Here is a 19553-nt window from a genome sequence, read left to right as displayed (position 1 = left end):
CCACATTTAGGGTTCCTGGATTGCAAGGCAAAAGACATGAAGTTCTCATTAAGCAAGTCTATCTCCATATTATATGTGTGAGAGACCCAGAGAGAGAGACTGTGAATAGCGGCATACTGATATAGCTTTGGCTATCTTGTGGTAAAGTATGGAGCTAGGCCAATGGCCTCAATTCATTAAAGAGAAACTATAAAAAAAAGCTGTCATTCTGTAAACACCACATACCTATAGAGCTTTAAACAGTAACAAAAAAAGCTTTTCAGAAGTTTCTGATCACAGCCTGTGTGAAAAGAATACCTTGTGTATTAGATTTAAGTAACAAAGTTGGTGTCCAGACCAGAGATGTACCAGGTAGATACAAAAACTGGAAGGGTAGATGAGTAGATGAGTTGTAAAATGTGAGGGTGAAAAAAGGTGATGCAGGGTGAATAGATAAGAGATAAATGGGTATGTGGGGGCCTATGGAAATTACATTGGTGGAGGGTAAGGAGTGGTGGATGGAAGGGTATGTGAGAGGTGGGTAGGGTAGGGGGAGATCAGGTCAGGAGTGGTGACATGGGCAACAATGTATATATGAATGAGGGAGAAGGAAATAAGAAAGTGAGTGACAAAAGAGAGGACATAAGAGGTGGGATGATAGGAAAGGGTTGGGTTGGTAAGTAAGGGTAAGGTGGAGTGACATGGATGGGGGGTTGAAAAGATAGATGAGGGTTATTATTGGACGGTATTTAGGAGTTTGAATGTTTGCCCATGAAAAAAATCCCACAATAAACCTGTAACGGAAAGACAGAATCCTACTGACACAAGGGAAAAAGGCGCCCTGATTTGAATAAAAACTTTTAAAACCAGTTTAAAAACGAAAAAGAATAATGATTTATCTTACCTCAATGACGAAATCTCTGTAAACTTACAAAAGATTTTTATTTGAGCACAGGCAACGCGTTTCGCGGGTCTGAGCCAGCTTCCTCAGGCCAATACAGTGCCAAATGACAGAAATCATGTAGTATAGGGAGCCTCTTTGAGAGTGCTCAAATAAAAATCTTTTGTAAGTTTACAGAGATTTTGTCATTGAGGTAAGATACCTTATTATTCTTTTTCGTTTTTAAACTGGTTTTAAAAGTTTTTATTCAAATCAGGGCACCTCTTTCCCTTATTGTGCATAGTTATACCCCCGTACATGTTTGTCCGAGGGGTGGTGGTGACAGAACACCCGTTTTTTTACCACGGTTGATGTTTTGTCCATCCTTTTTCGTCTAAGAGAGCGACCGCATCCAGGTCCGTCCAGGACCATCCCGAGTTGAGTCGGGTTTATGGTCTCCACCTGCTTCCTGTGGTCGGTTGCCCCTTGCAACCCTCCTTTGTGAATAGCCCTTTCAATCAATTAATTTCTCCACACACCTACAGTTGACATACTGCACTATCGGGCTCCATTTTTTGTCGCCTGTATTTTTTTCTTCATAGGGTGCCAAGACACCCCAACCACAATCCTACAGACACACTAGTCATTAGACCTTGGCAGTGTACTTTCATGTCTTCACAAAATGTCTGTAACACTCATTTCTCTTATACATTATAGCAGATAAGAAATCATTTACAAGTTTACATTAGAAAACTTCGAAGAAGGATGAAGCACTGAACAAAGCATGACTCATTTCAGATAAGAGCATGTTACATACCACATTGTGGTAAAAACAAAAAAACAAGCCTGACATTAACAGAACATAACTGTAAAATATGTGTCCAAGTTGTCTAAATATGATTATGAGTAGTGACTAAAAGATTAAAATGAAACAGACAAACATCAAAAAGATCTAAAAGTGAAGTCGTAAAATGTCACCATTATGGGACATCATTGTGTTGAATTGTTTAGGAACAATTGATAGAAGTTCAGTAAAACCCTAGTTTGGGCTTGTAAATGTGTTATTTTCCTGCATATTGTGTAAATATATCACAATTTGCAGTGCACAAAGTTTTGTGCTATGCAATTAAAGCGGACCTGAACTCAGAACTTCTCTCTGCTCTAAAAGATACACAACAGCATAATAACCTTTAAACAAAAAACATTTCTTTGTTACAGCTGATACAAATCCTGCAATAAATCTACAATGTTTCTACTTCCTGATTCATGGAAGCAGACATATTGTTTACAGGCTGTACTTTCAAATGGGCTTATCTGCTTATCTGCCATAGGCAGTCATGTGACACAGGGGGGAGATCAGATTACAACTAGTGATTCAAAACAATTGAGGGGAAATTAAACAGGCTAAACTCTTTAAATACATTCAGGGCGCATTCCCGTTATGTTTTCCTTGTTTCTGTGCAAGCGTTCAGGTCCACTTTAAAGGGAACCTGAAGTGAGAGGGATATGGTGGCTGCCATATTTATTTCCTGTTAAGCAATACTAGTTGCCTGGCATCCTGCTGATATCATTGGCTGCAGTAATGTCTGAATCACACAATTGAAACAAGTATGCAGATAATCTAGCCAGACTTCAGAGCACCTGATCTGCATGCTTCTTCAGGGTCTTTATCTGAAAGTATTAGAGGCACGGGATCAGCAGGACACCCATGCAATTTGCATTATTTGAAAGGAAATAAAAATGTCAGCCTCCATGTTCCTCTCACTTCAGGTGTGCTATAAATTATGTTTGCATTATTCTCTGGCTGGCTGGGTTTGAAAAGCTGGCGTCCTGTGTAAATATCAAATGTAACTTGTGGCCTGTAGAAGTCAGTGAACTGTCCAAACTCCTCCCACTCTTCCGTCATCACCCTCATGAGGTAGTCAGGGAGGAGGCATGAACCAAACTTTAACTCTAAACACAAACCTAACATGCGCCTGTGGCGGCGGTGACAGGCCTAGAGCCCGTTTTTAAATGCCCTTAGGTCTACTAGTACTTCATAATTGATATCCCATTTTACTTTTTTTTTCTTTTTTTTCTAAGTAATATTTTTACATCTTATCAATAAAATGCCTTTAGAGCCACCAGCAAGCAAGAAAACGCTCTAAATAATTTTGACAGTGTACTGTGCCCTGCACCCACCTGAAGCCTCCTGACCTGCGCAGGTACATGTTATGTCACACTATAAGCAATATCACTTATTTCTATTGACTGCACGTAAATAAATGAGCCTGCCAGCAGTGACATCCTCTACAGTTTTATCTCTCTTGTTGAAGATAATTTTGACAGTAACTTTCCACCTACTATTGGTTCGCCGCTGCATGCTTGTTCCCTTATTTCAATGTGCTTTGTTGTGGGCTCACCCTAAAGTGTGAGGGAAGTGTGGTTAAAATTTTCCCACTAAAGTGTGAGGATCCTGACAGTGGCTTTTTGGTTGGTTAATATTGGTTTATTACTGTATATACATGGACAAAGGCTCACCCATGCATAAGCCTGCTCCCCCCACTTTTGACCTAAACAAATAGGCAAATTACCAGTGTCTGGGCCTCACTGTAGGGCCATTCTTATCTTGTGCGTTCCCCTAGATCACATATACATGTTGTTATGCATGATGTTATTATTGCATAGGGCAAAAAGCAGGGATGACTCGAGTCCACTGGTCTGTAGAGACCTGGTGTGTGCTCATGTAAGGGAAAGAGGTGGCAAGGAGTGCAGTCACTTGGGTTGGAGAGAATGTGATCGGACTGGCAAGCTAAGCTATGCTGCTTTCATGACAGTGACAGACTGCGGACAGGAGGAAGGATCCACCACATCATATACAGCTATAATGTAGTGCATTTTTAGCCTTTTTTTTTAGCTGGACCTGAACATCTTCTTCAAAGCAACATCACATAAAATACCAAAATGGCTGGCAAGAGGAATGCAACCTCAAGTTACCATTGTAGTGCTCTATTGCATTAAAGAGGAACTGTTACCAATGACTGAACTTCATTCCAACCCAGGAGCTGATACACCCTTTCCTAGGAGAAATCTTTATATTTCCTCAATTAGATTTTAAGGGGATTCTGTATGGCTGGTATTGTGGTGAAACCCCTCCCACAGTGGGATGTCAGGACCTAGGTGCTGGCAGTTTACTTGCTGTGAACCTTGCTGCATTGTGGGAAATAACATCTGTTTCCAACTGCCAAGCAACCAGTAGCTCCCTCTGTTTATATGTTTATCTATAAAAAAACAACTTTTTAGCCTATCACATGGTGAGTGGGTGTGATAATGATTTTTATGTCTTCCAGTAGTAAAGATGATTATGTTCAGGCTGATTGTGGATCAAACTACATGAAAAATTTACATGGCGAATATCAATCACTTCTTGATCTCTCTTCTATTTTTAACTTCTCATTTTACAATGAATTGATTTTTTTCCCCCTTTTCACTAAAGTTCTTCTTTAAAATTAGACACAGACATGCTAAATTGTGTTGTGTTTCATATTTATTCAAACAATTTTGTGGAACTTCACTTCACAAAATAACATTTACTACAATTACAATTGCCATTGTTACACATTTATATAGGTCAATTCCACAGTACTAAAACATATCGCTTCAGATTTACAAACAAAGGGTCACTCGCAACTTTTGTTTGGAAGACGTCATGAGTTCAGCGATACTTTGCTGACTGTGTGTGGACCCCACATAGCTGTGCATGTTTAGCTCTGGCTGTAGTGCACATGCAGCTTGACTTGTCTTTCCCCAATGGGATGACATCATCTGCTGCATTCAATCTAAAATACATAATTTATTTACCTTAGATGGTTCACACTAGGATCGCTGCTGATCCATTTCCTAAAGCAGATGGCAAGGGGCCAAGGGACATGGAGAATGGACCCATGCTTTACCATGAGTTCATTCACACATACCCACTATCTTTGTGTCCAGTTTGTCTGTTGCCATTCTGCAATGCCCAAACTGGACAGGCAAGACTTGCTGGGACAGTGGATTCTTTGCCATTCCTTGATTGGTAAGGAAAGGATCCGCTCCCAAGAGCAGTGGACAATGCAATGAACCCCCGGAGTGTACAGCGTATCCATGCTATACAGATATACTTCCACTCCGGTAAGTGTGAACCAAGGTTTACATTATTCTAAGCTTAAAAAAACAAGCTACAATAGTTGCATGATGCAATATGAATCAAACAAAAGAAAGAAAGGAAGTACTAGTTTCAATAGAAACAAAAATGTCAACTTTAAAGCAGAGAACTATTAGTATAATATACACAATAGGGTTGTCAGGTCTTCACTGTTGTCATCCTGCAGGCTCTTGACCCTTCCTGCAGTCCCTGCTAGTGACTGACAGCCAATGGATAGCCTGTCAGTCACCAAGGAGGCGTGGCTTTGGAGAAAGTTACAGTCAGCCTGGCTCCTGCTGCCCAATGGAAGGCTGCAGGGAGGAAGGAGTACAAGATGGCTACCTGATGGTCATGTGAAGATGTGTAGTTTATTGCACCTGTAAGCTTATATATTATATATTGTAAAAACAAGTGCACATTTTTTTATTTTTTTTTGGTAATACGTTACATTTCCATTAGATGCAACTACAAAAAAATAGCATGATCTACACTTTTAAATGTAATTCAAGCCATTAACATTTTTCATTTAATATGTGTTCAAGCAACAGACTGCTGATAATGCAAATTACATTTTTTGTGGTGCTTGGTCCACATCAGAATGCAAAACGAACATTTTTTTATCAATTTTGCCGGATCCAAACCAATGGAAAAACGAAAATGTCAATGGATCCTGTTAGGGCCTGTTTACACTACATTTGAATTTGTATTGCGACTTTTCACATCAAAACTGAAACTAATGTATGTCAATGGAGCAGTTTCCATTGAATGCGAATTTTTGGAAGTGTTGCAAAGAAATGATGCTTTGCATGCTGCAGATTTTTGCACCACGCATTACGTTTCTCATGTAATGATTGTACGAAAATTCGCATGAAAATTCGCATAAAAACACGAAAGTTTGCATATGGGAAAAACTTATGCAAAATGTAATATCCTAGTGGAAATAGACCATACTTAATATGATCTGTTTACACAGGTTGGCTTGCAATGGATCCGTTGCGGTCAGCAGAGCGCAAAGTCCTGACCAGCATGATTGTTACAGACAAGCAAATACGTTTCCATAGAGACCTATGGTGTGAAAGCATCTGCCTCTGGACTACAATGGACCATCAGAGTGGATACTGCACTGACCGCTCTGGGTGGCCGTTGGAATCGGAGATCCAGCTCAAGAGTCAACTGAGCATTATTACTGTAGGAAGAAGGCTTTGTTTACAAACGAATACATACAAAGATATCTACAATAGACCTAGAATGCATTTTGATTATAACAACAGTAATACTAATTTTAAATAATCCACACAGAAATACTTATATAAACCTTACATATGTATAAAAGCTGAAGGACAGGAAGCATCTGTTTTGCATGTAACAACTGATCACAAACATCCTAACTAGGAGATGATCAAAGAGATGCAAATATTTCCGAGTTCATGCAAATGTATATGCAAATATATGCAGCTTCAAAATGGACCATTCAGTTTGAACCTGGGTTTAAATTGATTGGTCCATTTTCAAACTGCTTATATTTGCATAAAAATGTGCATACGTTTGCATCAACTTGTAAATATTTGCATCTCATTGATCATCCCTAATCCTAACACGCATTATTGTGACCTGTCTTTCTCACATACGATAAGGATAGATATTCATTGGTGGCTGAGAGGTGACTCTATTCAGTCCCCTGCCAGCAGCCTGAGTGTACAATCATTTATCAGGGTGTTTGTTAAATCACCCATCCGTGTAGAACAGACAGGAGAACGGTTGTGCAACAAATTCGGTAACTGATTAGCCCTTACTTTTATTTCAGCAGGAGCTGTTAGCTAGTGGAAGATTTACTGTATTGTTGCTTTGGGTGAAAAGCAGCAGTCTAAGGAGACCTCCACCCAGCATGGAGGACACAAATCACGATGTCTTAGTCTGTGGCAACCATTATAATTGTGTCACACTTCTGGTTTGTAGCTTCCTGCTGGTCTTCCTAGGCCCTCCCCCACAGATTCCAGTAGTAGTCCTCAGGGCTCGTTTACACTAGGGGCGTTTTTAAAAAAATTTAAGCGCTGGCGATTTTCAAAATCTCCCTTAAAGCGCTTGTGCAATGATTCTCTTTGTGAAAGGTCACATCTGAGCGGTTCATTTCCGATCCGCTCAGAAAAGTGGTGCATGGGCTATTTTTGAGGCGATTCCGCCTCAATGGAAGATATAGGGAAACGCAAAACACTCACAAAATCGCTTTGTGCAGTGATTGCATGAGCGTTTTTAAGAATAAATGCATTGTATTTATTCCTTTCTGGTTCAAAGAGTTCACTTCCTGACTGACGTCAGGAAGTGAAAAAACGCAATCGCTCTGCAAAAGCGCTTATAAAACCGTCCAACGCATAGAAATCGAAAATAAAGCGTAAAAAAAATGGCCAACAGCCACGGGAGCAGAACGCAATGGGAACAAGGCTTTAAAGTGCCCATTAACGGTACAATTTTTTCACCAAATGCGATCTTTTGATGCAATTTTAATGATCGACTTGTATAGAAAATTCGCTGTTTATGAAGGCAATCGATGAATGAATATTTGGTCAATTGCTAAATAGGATAAAATTGATCCAAAAGTTGGATTTTATGATCGAATTTGAAGAAAGGATCGTTCAGTAAATGTGAATAATCGATAATTGCCTTCTGATTACTTATGATCGTTCAAATTGCATAGAAAGATCACATTTAGTGAAAAATTGTACCGTTAATGGGCATCTTAAGTCAGCTAACTTAACTGGACCAACAGGAAGGTACATAGCGGAAGAGCACTCTGATAGACTTCCACAGTGAGAATTCAGTGACGGCCTGACCCATTATACAATATCTGCTACTTGTAGTTTCTGGAAGGTTTTCATTTGCTATTGGTTATCCCACAGATTGTACTACCCAATAAGAAATGGTTTGCAAAGCTTCACCCACTGTCCTGGAGTTATGCATTATCGGTATTTCATTTTGGACAACAGATCTGGTTTAGGAAGGCATTACTGTACGCCCCAAAACATAGCTACTTGGAAAATGTCTCTGAGATTAGGTTCCACTTGCCTCTTCTCTTGTGCTATGGTTACTTCCTGTTTCCTTTTGTGCTGCATAATAGTTATATGTTAATAATTACAGTATACAAAGTGTACTCCTATAAGGAGATTGCAATAGACTCTGTTCCATTTCTAGAATGTATCAAACTAATTTCTTCGGCGTCTGCACTTCTTCTTAAGTTTTTTCAGCATCTTCTTTTTGCTGCGCTCTGTTCTTTTATCCCTGCACATGATGAAATGCAAAGATAATTTAACATCAACAGGATTACCAAATTAAACTTATTTTATTTTTAATAAAATCAGTTCTATTCTCTAGTATTCTCAATCTGCAATTTCTCGTTACCTTTTGTAAAACAGATACAATAAATCAAGTCCTAAGATTATTTTAACTTCACGTTTTCTTTTAAAATACCCTCTGCTTCAACTTGCAGTGTTACCTCTTCTGGACGCAGCATCTTCGTTCCCTTAAGGACCAGAGAATTTTTGCGCAAATATGAGCAGTGATCACTGTGATTGGCTTACAATGATCACGGGGTCAGGAGCCAATAAAATTGGGCCCTGATCGAGATACTGTAGTCTGCTGCCAGCTTGAGAGCAGAGCAAGCGGTTAAAGTGCCACAGCATCGGCACGGGCGATGGGAGCCGTCTGTAAATGCGGAAGTTGAAATCTCCACCCTGGCAGGGATAAACTGGCATAAACAGGGCATAGATTTCAACTAACCTGGCCCGGAAGCGGTGTGACAGCCCCTTTTATGTTTGACAGATTTATTCAGGTATCTTATCAATTATCATGATTGAACTGAAGCATTAGGTGATCTCGCTAGGTATGCTGGAGTGAGGAAAGGTAAAGCGCCCTACACATGCTCGATGAAAGTCGTTATCTGCTGCCTTAGCCGATAATTTGGCATGTTTACAGTAGCCCCTGACTGCCGGCTTGCAAGCATTCTGCCAGGCAGATCAACTGCGCCGAGCAACGGCTGATTTCTTTGTCTCGCTGCTTGCCCTGCCCAATGCCCATCATGTCATGTGTTCTGCATAGCAACAGAATGCATCATCAGCTATACAGCTGACTTTGAGTCTGTATGGTGTTGGCCCAGCCATGTTGCCCGAGGGATTAGGTCCTGATCCCTGATGGGTGACATCAGTCACAGGTGTGTACGGGACTTAAGACAAGAATGTGAAAAGCACAAACAGTCTATCCAGAGGGGTAAGATATTATTGTAGCTGGTTTGGATTCAGAATATTGCAAACGCCCATTTACTTAGTGGAATTTATTTATGCTCCAAATCAGGGGTGTAACTAGGCCCAACCGGGCCCCCCCTGCAGAAAATCTGATCGGCCCCCCGGGGCCCCCCTGCAGAAATTCTGAGCGGCCCCCCCAGGACCCGCTCAGGGCCGTTTTGGGGGGCTGGAGGGGTCGCAGCATGAGGGGAAAGCCATGTATGAACAGGCAGTCGCGTCAGAGACTAGAGAGAGGAACGCACACTGGAGCGCACGGAAGGTATGCAGCTGCCGCTGCCCAGACACTGCCCGCCCCTGCCCAGACAGTTATTTAAGCTGGAGGGGAGCGCAGAGGGAAGAGCCCCGAGGTGAGGGAGGGGGGAATGTCCCCCCTCCCCGCCGAGTGTGGCCATGGCTTTCCTTTCATGGCTGCGACCCCTCCAGCCCTCCCAAAACGGTCCCGAGCGGGCCCCAGGGGAGGGCCCAGGCCCCCCACGGGAGCAGGGGCTGCAGGCCCTATTGTTACGCCAGTGCTCCAAATTTCACTGCTGCCCTAGCTATTGGAAATGTTAAGTGACCCTGATTAATACTTCTGATACATTAAACCACTAACCACTGAGGGGTTTTTCCCCTTGAGGACCAGAGCAATTTTCATCTTTCAGCGCTCCTCCCTTTATTTCGCCAATAACTTAATCACTACTACTCACAACAAAATGGTCTATATCTTGGGGGTATTTTTTGCCACCAATTAAGCTTTCTTTGGGAGGTACATTATGCTAAGAATTATTTTATTCTAAATGCATTTTAATGGTAACAGGAAAAAAAATGGAAAAAAATAATTATTTCTCAGTTTTCGGTCATTATAGTTATAATAAAATGTTCTACTATGGATAAAATCCACACATTTTATTTACGTATTTGTCCCGGTTATTGCAATGTTTAAATATTTCCCTAGTACAATGTATGGTGACAATATTTTATTTGGAATTAAAAGTGCATTTTTTTTCAATTTTGCGTCCATCACTGATTACAAGCCCATAAAATAAAAAATAACAGTAATATACCCCTTTGACATGCATATTAAAAAAAGTTCAGTCCCTAAGGTAACTATTTATGTTTTTTTTTTAATTGTCTTTTGTTTCTGCAAAAAAATATGAGTTTTATGGGAGGGAAGGAGATAATTTTAAATATAAGTGTGGGTCTTTTTATTAAAATAAATGTATTTAGGTATAATTTTACTATTTGGCCACAAGATGTCCTTGTGCATTATTTCCTTTTAGCTTTCTATAAGTACAGAAACGGGAAGTAATGCGTGGACGTGTCCGTTCTGTTACAATGATTGCAGCATCTCATTGACGCTGGCGATCATTGACAAGGGGACTTAGATTAATGAACTGGGTTCCCATTCATTCATCTCCTGCTAATGAGCGGTGATGAATACCCGCGTGGGAGTGAGCGGTGGCCGTCTGCACCTGAAGATGAAGATCTACGTCCCTGGGACTTCAGCTGAAGTTTCCTAGGACATAGATATACTGCACTAGGTGTAGTAAGTGGTAAAAATACTCTTTCAAATGAATGAACCTTTGCAGTATAAGCAGAGAATGTCTTGTGTTACTGCTTTGCTTGTGTGGCTTGTAATCTTTATCACCTAGTTACATCAGATGACAAGTTTTGAATCCATACCAACATACAACAAATTAATAATTAGTGCAAATTATAGTAGAATAAACTGCCTGCAAACTGCCTGCATTGTGCAAACCAGTTTTACTACAGTGTCCTCCCTGAGAGATAGTGCTGGTAGAACAGTTACAAGGCTGTTAGCTGGTGTTTATGTGAGTCCTTAGTAATATTGGCATTTACATGTCAGTCATGTGAGAGCTCTAATGTGACGTTTGTATTGTATGTCATCACCACAAAGATTCTACTCTTAACTGAAATGAAATATCTTCTCTTTTTTTGTAATCACCCCTGCCACAGCTAAGATAATTACTTTCTCCCTCCACTACCTATTTGCTATCAGACGGATCTCTGATTATTTCTTGCCAGCACTGCTCCAAGTGCTAAAGTCCTTCACAGTCTACAGAATATCCCACAAAGGTAATATAGATTGCAACAGCCATAGCAGGGGCGTAGCAATAGGGGGTGCAGAGGTAGCGACCGCATCAGGGCCCTTGTGCCAGAGTGGCCCTGAAGGGCCCTCCCTCAACTAGAGTATTAGCTCTCTATTGGTCCTGTGCTCAAAATAATCACTTCTATAGATACTTTGAATAGTGGTAATCATTAACAAGCTGTTCCCCATCCATTTCCTGCACCTCTGACACTGTAGTTGCCATTGGCAGGTTTTGGTGCGCCGTATCAATTGTTATGTATAAAACACTAGGGGGCCCCATTTTAAAACTTGCATCACACAGCTCCTTAGCAACGCCACTGAGCCATAGTATCACAAACAGGCAACATTGCAAGTTAAAGTGGACCTGAACTCCGACACTGGACAGAGGGAAAACATAGAGAAAAGCACCCTGTATGTATTTAGAGAGTTTAGCCTGTCTAATTCCTCCTCACCTGTGACTAATCATAAGTGTAATTTTATCCCTCAGCTGTGTCAGCTGGCTGCCTCAGCAGAGCAGCTAATTTGCAAACACAGGATGTTAACCCTATGTCTGCTTCCATTAAATAAGTAAGTTGGCACACTGCAGATTTATTGCAGGATTTGTATCAGCTGTAACAAAGACATGTTTTTCTTAAAATGTTTTTATGCTGTTGCTTATCTTTTAGAGCAGAAAGGAAGTTCTGAGTTTAGGTCCGCTTTAAGTCTGAAATTACAGCTCACTGCTCCTGTCCAAGAGGAAAATATTGCCTAAAGTGAGATGGGACATGGAGGTGTATTCAGCACATGTCGGTAGCCCTGCCGTGAGCAGAGAGTGCAGAGGAATTTTACCAGTGCTACTGACAGTGAGATAGCAGGTGTAGCGAAATCAGTGCAACGTGTGTTACCTAGGTAACATGTACATTACCAGGGTACTGCACAATCTGCTAATTGTGCTAAATGCCCAATGTGTGCTGCCTCACTACAGGTAGTACCAGTGACATTGCTGTGCGCTCTCTGCACATGGCAGGTTTACTAGCATGTGCTGAATATACCTCATGTTGAGATGCTTATTACACATGTTTATGTACAGTCTGAAGCCTAGATAGAACTAGGCAGTGTTCCTTTTTTTCCGCACTGTAACGATGGGTACAGTACACATCCAATTTTGATTGACCAATTATTGGCCAATTTTGACCCTTCCATATAGTATGAGAGCCAACAAATGTTGAATACTACGATGAACAGATTGTGTAGGTAAGTTGTCATACTACATGGAGGTGGTAAAATTGGCCAATCATTGGCCAATCAAAATTGGAAGTGTGTAGGCTCCCTAAGGGTCTAGGCCTGTACATTACACTTTTTCTGCAGTTGGACTTACATGGGACTATATAGCTGATAACTACTTACAGGCCATACATTCTTGTATAGTGGTGAAACACTTCTAAATGCAGGCGCAGATTAAAACGGTCAATAGTTCAAAATGGGTCAAAAACTGTAAAAACTGTCAAAACCTACATAAGACAATAACATTTTTAAATTTATGTTTCTAGCTTTTAAACCCCAAATAAAACTGGTATTCCAACAAAGTTCTTTTTAAAAGTAGGGCTACAGATTCCTGTGTTTCATCAGCTCATTTCAGTTCAGTTTTGCTTCAAAGGACACACGCTCACACACATGCGCACGCACCCACCACACACACACGCACGCACGCACATACGCACACACACACATGGCACGGATAATGAATATAACAAAACTTAAAGGACACTTGAGATGAGAGGTATATGGAGGCTGCCATATTAATTTCCTTATAAACGATACCAGTTCCCTGGCAGTCCTCCTGTGTGAACAAGCATGCAGCAGATCAGGTACTCTGACTCACTTGACTCAAGTTTTACTGGATTAGCTATATGCTTGTTCCAGGGTTTTGACTCCGACACTACTTATGTCAAAAGATCAACAAGGCTGCCAGGCAACTGGCATTGTTTACAGGGAAATAAATATGGCAGCCTCCATATCCCTCTGACCTTGGGTTCCCTTTATGTCACCATTCCTGACCATTCTTGTAAATAAGTGTTTATTTAGGAACTTACAGAGCTTCGATGCGCTGGTTCACCCACTTCTGATTCGGATCCACACAAACTATGCCTGTAGTAGTTTTGCATGGATTAGTGCGTACTTCAAAACTGAAAGAGAGATTATAAAGTGTTTAGTCAACAAACACTCCCACGTTGTCAATTGCTTTTACTGTAATCTCAACTGACACAAGTGTTTTATGGCAACCGCTGGTAAAGTATTTCCACAGAACTCACATTAATGTAATAGGCTAATTTTTTTGTTTTGTATAATAAGAAAGGCTGTTGGTTAGACACGCTAGATGGTTCTCGGTCTGTCAGGGCCACTACTAGCAAGAAACTAGCTTGTGTACATTGATTCCTGTTTCCCTCTGATGTGTCAGCAAGAGATCCAGTCTGGCGGAACATCTTATGTGAGTGCTGGCTGAGCCCATTATTCCCCTCCTTACACTGCGAGCTCTGTGTAGCACTTAGTCCTCCTCAACTCCATAGCATCAGAATGCATCTCTAGCCTCCAGGCTAGCAACGTGTCTGTACAAAACGTGACCCCAAACTATTGCCCAAGGGATAGAGTCATGATATCATGGAGACGATAGTAATTGTACTTGTGTATGCACCTTAATAGTACATACACACGCTAAAAGGTTCTTGGCCGAGAGGCATTTGTACAGCAATGGGCCCCAAACTGTTACTTGAGAGATCGAGTAGTAGTTTTTACGTGGAATGGATTTGATTGGTCCTTTGTAACACTGTGGGATCTTGCTGAAGGTTTGAAGTTATTTTATTACATGTACTGAACCCAAAACAAAAGCATGGGATGTGGGTAGTCATGAGTCATTTTCACATTGTAGTTTTCATTTTTACTTGACTCAAAATTTCTGCAAAAATATAATGGAATTTTTCCAAGATACACCTTTTCCCAAAACAAAAACTTTACTTGAAAATGTGTTTTGTCATGCCCATTGACATCAATGCATTTAGTTAAAATTAGATATCTCATTACCATTGACGTCAATGCATTTGTTGAAAATTAGTTTTCTCACGTCTAAATATTTTCATGTGTAATCACATCTGTGTGAAAATGTGACATTTTGGCAAAACAATGGCCATGTTGGCTCCTCGCTAGTGGGCTGCCATTGATCTATAAGGTATACTTACACTACGGCATTGATGTTGCAGACTCCTGTGGAATCCTGCCGATAGTATGACTCAATCCTTGTTGCAGGAATCTTCCTTTTGTCATACTTTATACAGCAATTGTAACTTCCAAACGCTAGAAAACAGCAAAACAAGAATATTCTTATTATAAAAGCAAGAAAGAGAAAATGGGAGCTCATATAAAATGACTGAGCACATAGATATGATGTACAGAGTAACAACTCCAATATCAGCTAAAAGAGTTCTAAAGGTCACCTGTCATTGTAATCATGCCTGTCGTGTAGGTGGCTGGAGTCCTTATACAACTATAGATGAGTGTACTAAGTACACCAGATTAGATACACAAATGCATAGTAGAATGTTGTTTCCTACTAGCCATTAATATAGCTAAATTATATTTTTATTGCCTAACTAAGAAGATTATGATGTTAAGCTTTCAATAACCTTTTCTAACGAAATCTATACAGTTAGCAAATACAAGATAACAATGAATGTTAAATAGAGTTATTCTATTAGCTCTGCGGTATATAGATAATCGGCAGGTGTGTTTCCATTATAATTACTCAGCAGCATAGAGGTACAACTCTACCTGCTTCTGCAACTTCTAAGCCTTTTTACAGATATTATGGTACTGTCACCTGAACAGATCACAGGTATGGGACATATTTTTAAAGGAAATAATCATGGCAGCATCCATAACTCTCTAACCACAAGTTTACTTTAAGGATGACGTCTTAAAGCGGAATATAACCCTGCATTTCAACTTTGCTCTAAAACATTATTTACAGCATATTATATGCAACCAGCATTTTTTTTACTAGACCAGCATTGAAAGGGTTACACACAGAGCTTGAAAGTTCCGTGGAGAGAAATGCAGACGCATCCGAAGTTTAGATAGATACATTTAAGTAAACACAATGTAAAAAGTGAGGAATGTGACTCACTCTCTGTGTGTCCGGGACCTCCTGCACAGTCAGAGAGTGAGTCACATTCCACACTTGTTACATTGTGTTTACTTAAATGTATCTATCTAAACTTCGGATGCATCTGCATTTCTCTCCACGGAACTTTAAAGCTCTGTGTGTAACCCTTCCAATGCTGGTCTAGTAAAAAAAAAATGCTGGTTGCATATAATATGCTGTAAATAATGTTTTAGAGCAAAGCTGAAATGCAGGGTTATATTCCGCTTTAATATGCCCTGTTGTTTTAGAGGCTAAATGTTTATAGAGGCTGCCATATTTATTTCCTTTTTATACAGTACTAATTGCCTGGCTGTTCTGCTGATCCTCTGCCTCTAATACTTTTAGCCATAGACTCTGCGCAAGGGTGCAGATCAGATGTTTCTGACAAAAATGTTACGATTTTGGTCGTTTGTTTCAGGTATGTGACTCAGTCACTACTTAAGGTGACCCCGAGGTGAAAATAAACTGATGAGATAAACAATTATGTTTATCCCCCTACTAAAAATGACCTTTTTTTAAAGTATCCCAGGGTTTTCTTTTATATTTAATTATTTACAAAGAAGGTTAAATGTTTTGCGGTCTCTAATCAGTGTCAGCCTAATAAGTGTTAGAAAAAGTTCAATAGTTCATGTATTTTATCTCCCTGCCCTCAGCAGTTGTATTCTGCCAGGAAAACTTTTATGGCTGTAATTTGCTTATCGGTGGTGTTACTACAGTATCTTCCCGACAAAAGCTGTCACTTCCATGCTGAGAAATTAACTCTTTCAGGCTGCACAATAAAGCAAGTCAAACTCATCATGTCACATATTACCTTGGGTACACTTTAAGCCAAACTGGTGTAGTTTAAAAGGAAATAAATATGGCAACACCCATATACCTCTCACTTCAGTTTCCATTTAAATATATTGAATTGTGTTTTGCACACAGATTGAAATGTCATTATAGATGTGTTAAAAGATGCCTAATCTCAAAAGTCCACATTATGTATATGTGTGTACACAGAAATATGTACCTTCTATTACAGTTTGTATTCATAAGATTAAGTGTTGGCGTGCACTGCTTCTGCTCTATGGTGACCACATTTCATTCATCTGTATAGCAACCTAACGCAAAGTACGTGTGTATGCAATCTAGATCTCCCCGCAGGTGGATTCAGGATTCTTGCAGTAGGTTTACACCAAACCGTCTCATTTAAAGACAACCTGAAGCGAAATAAACAATTGCAATCTATAATCCTAATCCTTAACAGGACTTTCCTGGAATCCCATTGTCTTATTTTGGTCTTAGAGCCAACCCGAACTCTTGCACAGCACAAGGTGAAAAGTCTTTACTCTACATATAGTTGCTGAAAAAATTCACTGCTCTGTGTTCTGTGTTTGTTTCAGCAGAGAAATTCGTATAATGAACTCTTTATACCCTTTCCATGATTTGTAATGAAGAAATATTTTTTTTTCATAGAGGACTTCAGTAGCGATGCCACCTTGCTGCATGTGGCTCAACAAGGTGACATACTTGCTATTAGGAATGATCAATGAGTTGCAAATAATTTATCTTTGCCTTCAAATTTCATGTACATGATTTGCAGCTTGAAATTGGACTAATCAGAATAACTTCCTGTCATTTTTTATTGGTTCAAGTTGAAGCTGCATAACATTGACATGTCCTTTGAATGCAAGGAGAAATTATTGATCATCTCTACTTGCTATATTGACAGTAGGACACCCCTTCCAAGTGGAACTAAACTCAGAACTTCCTCTCTGCTCTAAATGGATCTATGATAAATAATTTATCTATTACAATTCATGATAATCCTAAAAAATCTGGCGTTTTACTTGGTTCCGCTTTTCAGAAGGCACTGAAAGGGTTAAGCCTCTGTGTTTACTATATGGAAAGCTGCCTAGGCAGACCCCTCCTGCATTCTATTCACAGCTGCTAATAAGAATTAATTAGACACCTTAAGTTGCTATAACAAACACAGAACACAGAAAAGTGAATTTCTTCAGCAATTATATATGGACTTTTCATTGTGTGCTACGCAAGAGTTCAGGTCTGCTTTAAGGTAACCAGCCATGAGCGATTTAATTTACAAAAGCACACCTTACACCACAGGAATGTCACTTTTTGCTCTGGTTATACTGAGGCATGTGTGAAGTTACAAGTAGAATGCTTACCTTGTGAAATACCAATTGCTATTGCGAGGAAGGCAAGTGACAAAGACAAGTTCTTGCTTGCAGCCATTGTCATCAGAGGGGACTGGAGCTGTAGCGACTAGTGACTGCACTGCCCTATTTATGCTGGGCATGATATTGACATTATCAGAGCTACTCCTACCTGCTCCGATTACAGAAATTCCCTCCTCTCTGCAATCGCTGTCATGGGCAGAATGCTGAGCTGGGTTTTCCCAGGCCTGTTCAACAAACAATGGCTAGATGAGCACCTATGAAGTAACCCATGCAAGTATGCTCTGCAGGTTTTCACAGCAATAAGGGAAATGGAATGTTTTCGTATCTGTACTGTCACGCTCACGCAGTAGTAAATACTACAAGTGCCAGTCAGCAGTCCTCTATAGGATACTAACAAAACAAGATTGCATCAGTGGACATTGCAGCAGCTTGTTAATAGTTATTAAATGAACAGCTGAAATATAGTCACAGTACAGGTGACTTAAAGGGAAGGTTCAGGGAGGGTGGGTAAAAAATAAAAATCAATTTCCACTTACCTGGGGCTTCCTCCAGCCCGTGGCAGGCAGGAGGTGCCCTCGCCGCCGCTCTGCAGGCTCCCGGTGGTCTCCGGTGGCCGACCCGACCTGGCCAGGCCGGCTGCCAGGTCGGGCTCTTCTGCGCTCCAAGGCCCGGCTGCGCAGTACAGCCCGGCGGACGTCCGATGACGTCAGCTCGCCGGCGTGGGACGCAGAAGTGCCGGGCCTTGGAGCGCAGAAGAGCCCGACCTGGCAGCCGGCCTGGCCAGGTCGGGTCGGCCGCCGGAGACCACCGGGAGCCTGCAGAGCGGCGGCGAGGGCACCTCCTGCCTGCCACGGGCTGGAGGAAGCCCCAGGTAAGTGGAAATTGATTTTTATTTTTTACCCACCCTCCCTGAACCTTTCCTTTAAAAAGTTAAAAGATTGATACCCAACTTAAGCTAGAGCTTTTATTTTGGTTTTGAAAAGGGTGGAAAAAATGAGACCTTATGCCAGGTTTTTATTACTGTATCCCCACTGAGGAGAGTTTTCCTTATCTTGGTATAAATGTATTATCTAATCATTCTAGTGCTGGGTACACACGGTACGATTTTCTGTTCGATAGAGGGATCCAATTGATAAAATCCCTCATGTCCCCGATATTAGTCCCGATCGATTCTGCGTTTGATTTCTCATACAAGTGAATGGAAAAAGATAAGAAAAACGAGTGCAGATAAGAGAATCGAGCACAGAATCGAGAGGAAAAAACGAGCAGGTCGGAAAATCGCACGGAAAATCGTACTGTGTGTACCCAGCATTATGTTTTACTTCGCTGTCTAAAACTTCAGCAGCTAAAATTCTTTCTTTTGTTTCCATGGCCTGAAACAGCTGAGGGGAGGGAGCTGTGGGGGAGGGACCTGTTCCCATGGCCTGAAGCATATGAGCTTTGTGGGAGGAACCTGTCCCCATGGCCTGAAGCAGCTGAAAGGAGGGAGCTGTGTGGGAGGGACCTGTTCCCATGGCCTGAAGCATATGAGCTTTGTGGGAGGAACCTGTCCCCATGGCCTGAAGCAGCTGAGGGGAGGGAGCTGTGTGGGAGGGACCTGTTCCCATGGCCTGAAGCATATGAGCTTTGTGGGAGGAACCTGTCCCCCATGGCCTGAAGCAGCTGAAAGGAGGGAGCTGTGTGGGAGGGACCTGTTCCCATGGCCTGAAGCATATGAGCTTTGTGGGAGGAACCTGTCCAAATGGCCTGAAGCAGCTGAGGGGAGGGAGCTGTGTGGGAGGGACCTGTTCCCAT

The 19553-nt window shown here is 41.1% G+C and overlaps 1 protein-coding gene across 1 annotated transcript; it reads right to left on the bottom strand.

Annotated features, from left to right (window-relative positions):
- Nucleotides 1-4367: 4367 nt before the first annotated feature.
- On the bottom strand, nt 4368-17824 carry LOC137570447 (C-C motif chemokine 21-like). Its single transcript, XM_068279116.1, has 4 exons — nt 17748-17824; nt 14615-14729; nt 13475-13567; nt 4368-8294 (listed from the first exon to the last, which is right to left on the bottom strand). Exons 1-4 carry the CDS (start codon nt 17818-17820, stop codon nt 8219-8221), a joined length of 357 nt encoding a protein of 118 aa, XP_068135217.1. The 5' UTR covers nt 17821-17824; the 3' UTR covers nt 4368-8218.
- Between the last annotated feature and the right edge of the window lie 1729 nt (nt 17825-19553).

The sequence above is a fragment of the Hyperolius riggenbachi genome, chromosome 4 (genome assembly GCF_040937935.1).
Source record: "Hyperolius riggenbachi isolate aHypRig1 chromosome 4, aHypRig1.pri, whole genome shotgun sequence".
Classification (NCBI taxonomy): domain Eukaryota; kingdom Metazoa; phylum Chordata; class Amphibia; order Anura; family Hyperoliidae; genus Hyperolius; species Hyperolius riggenbachi.
This window is presented reverse-complemented; position numbering and strand designations above follow the sequence as displayed.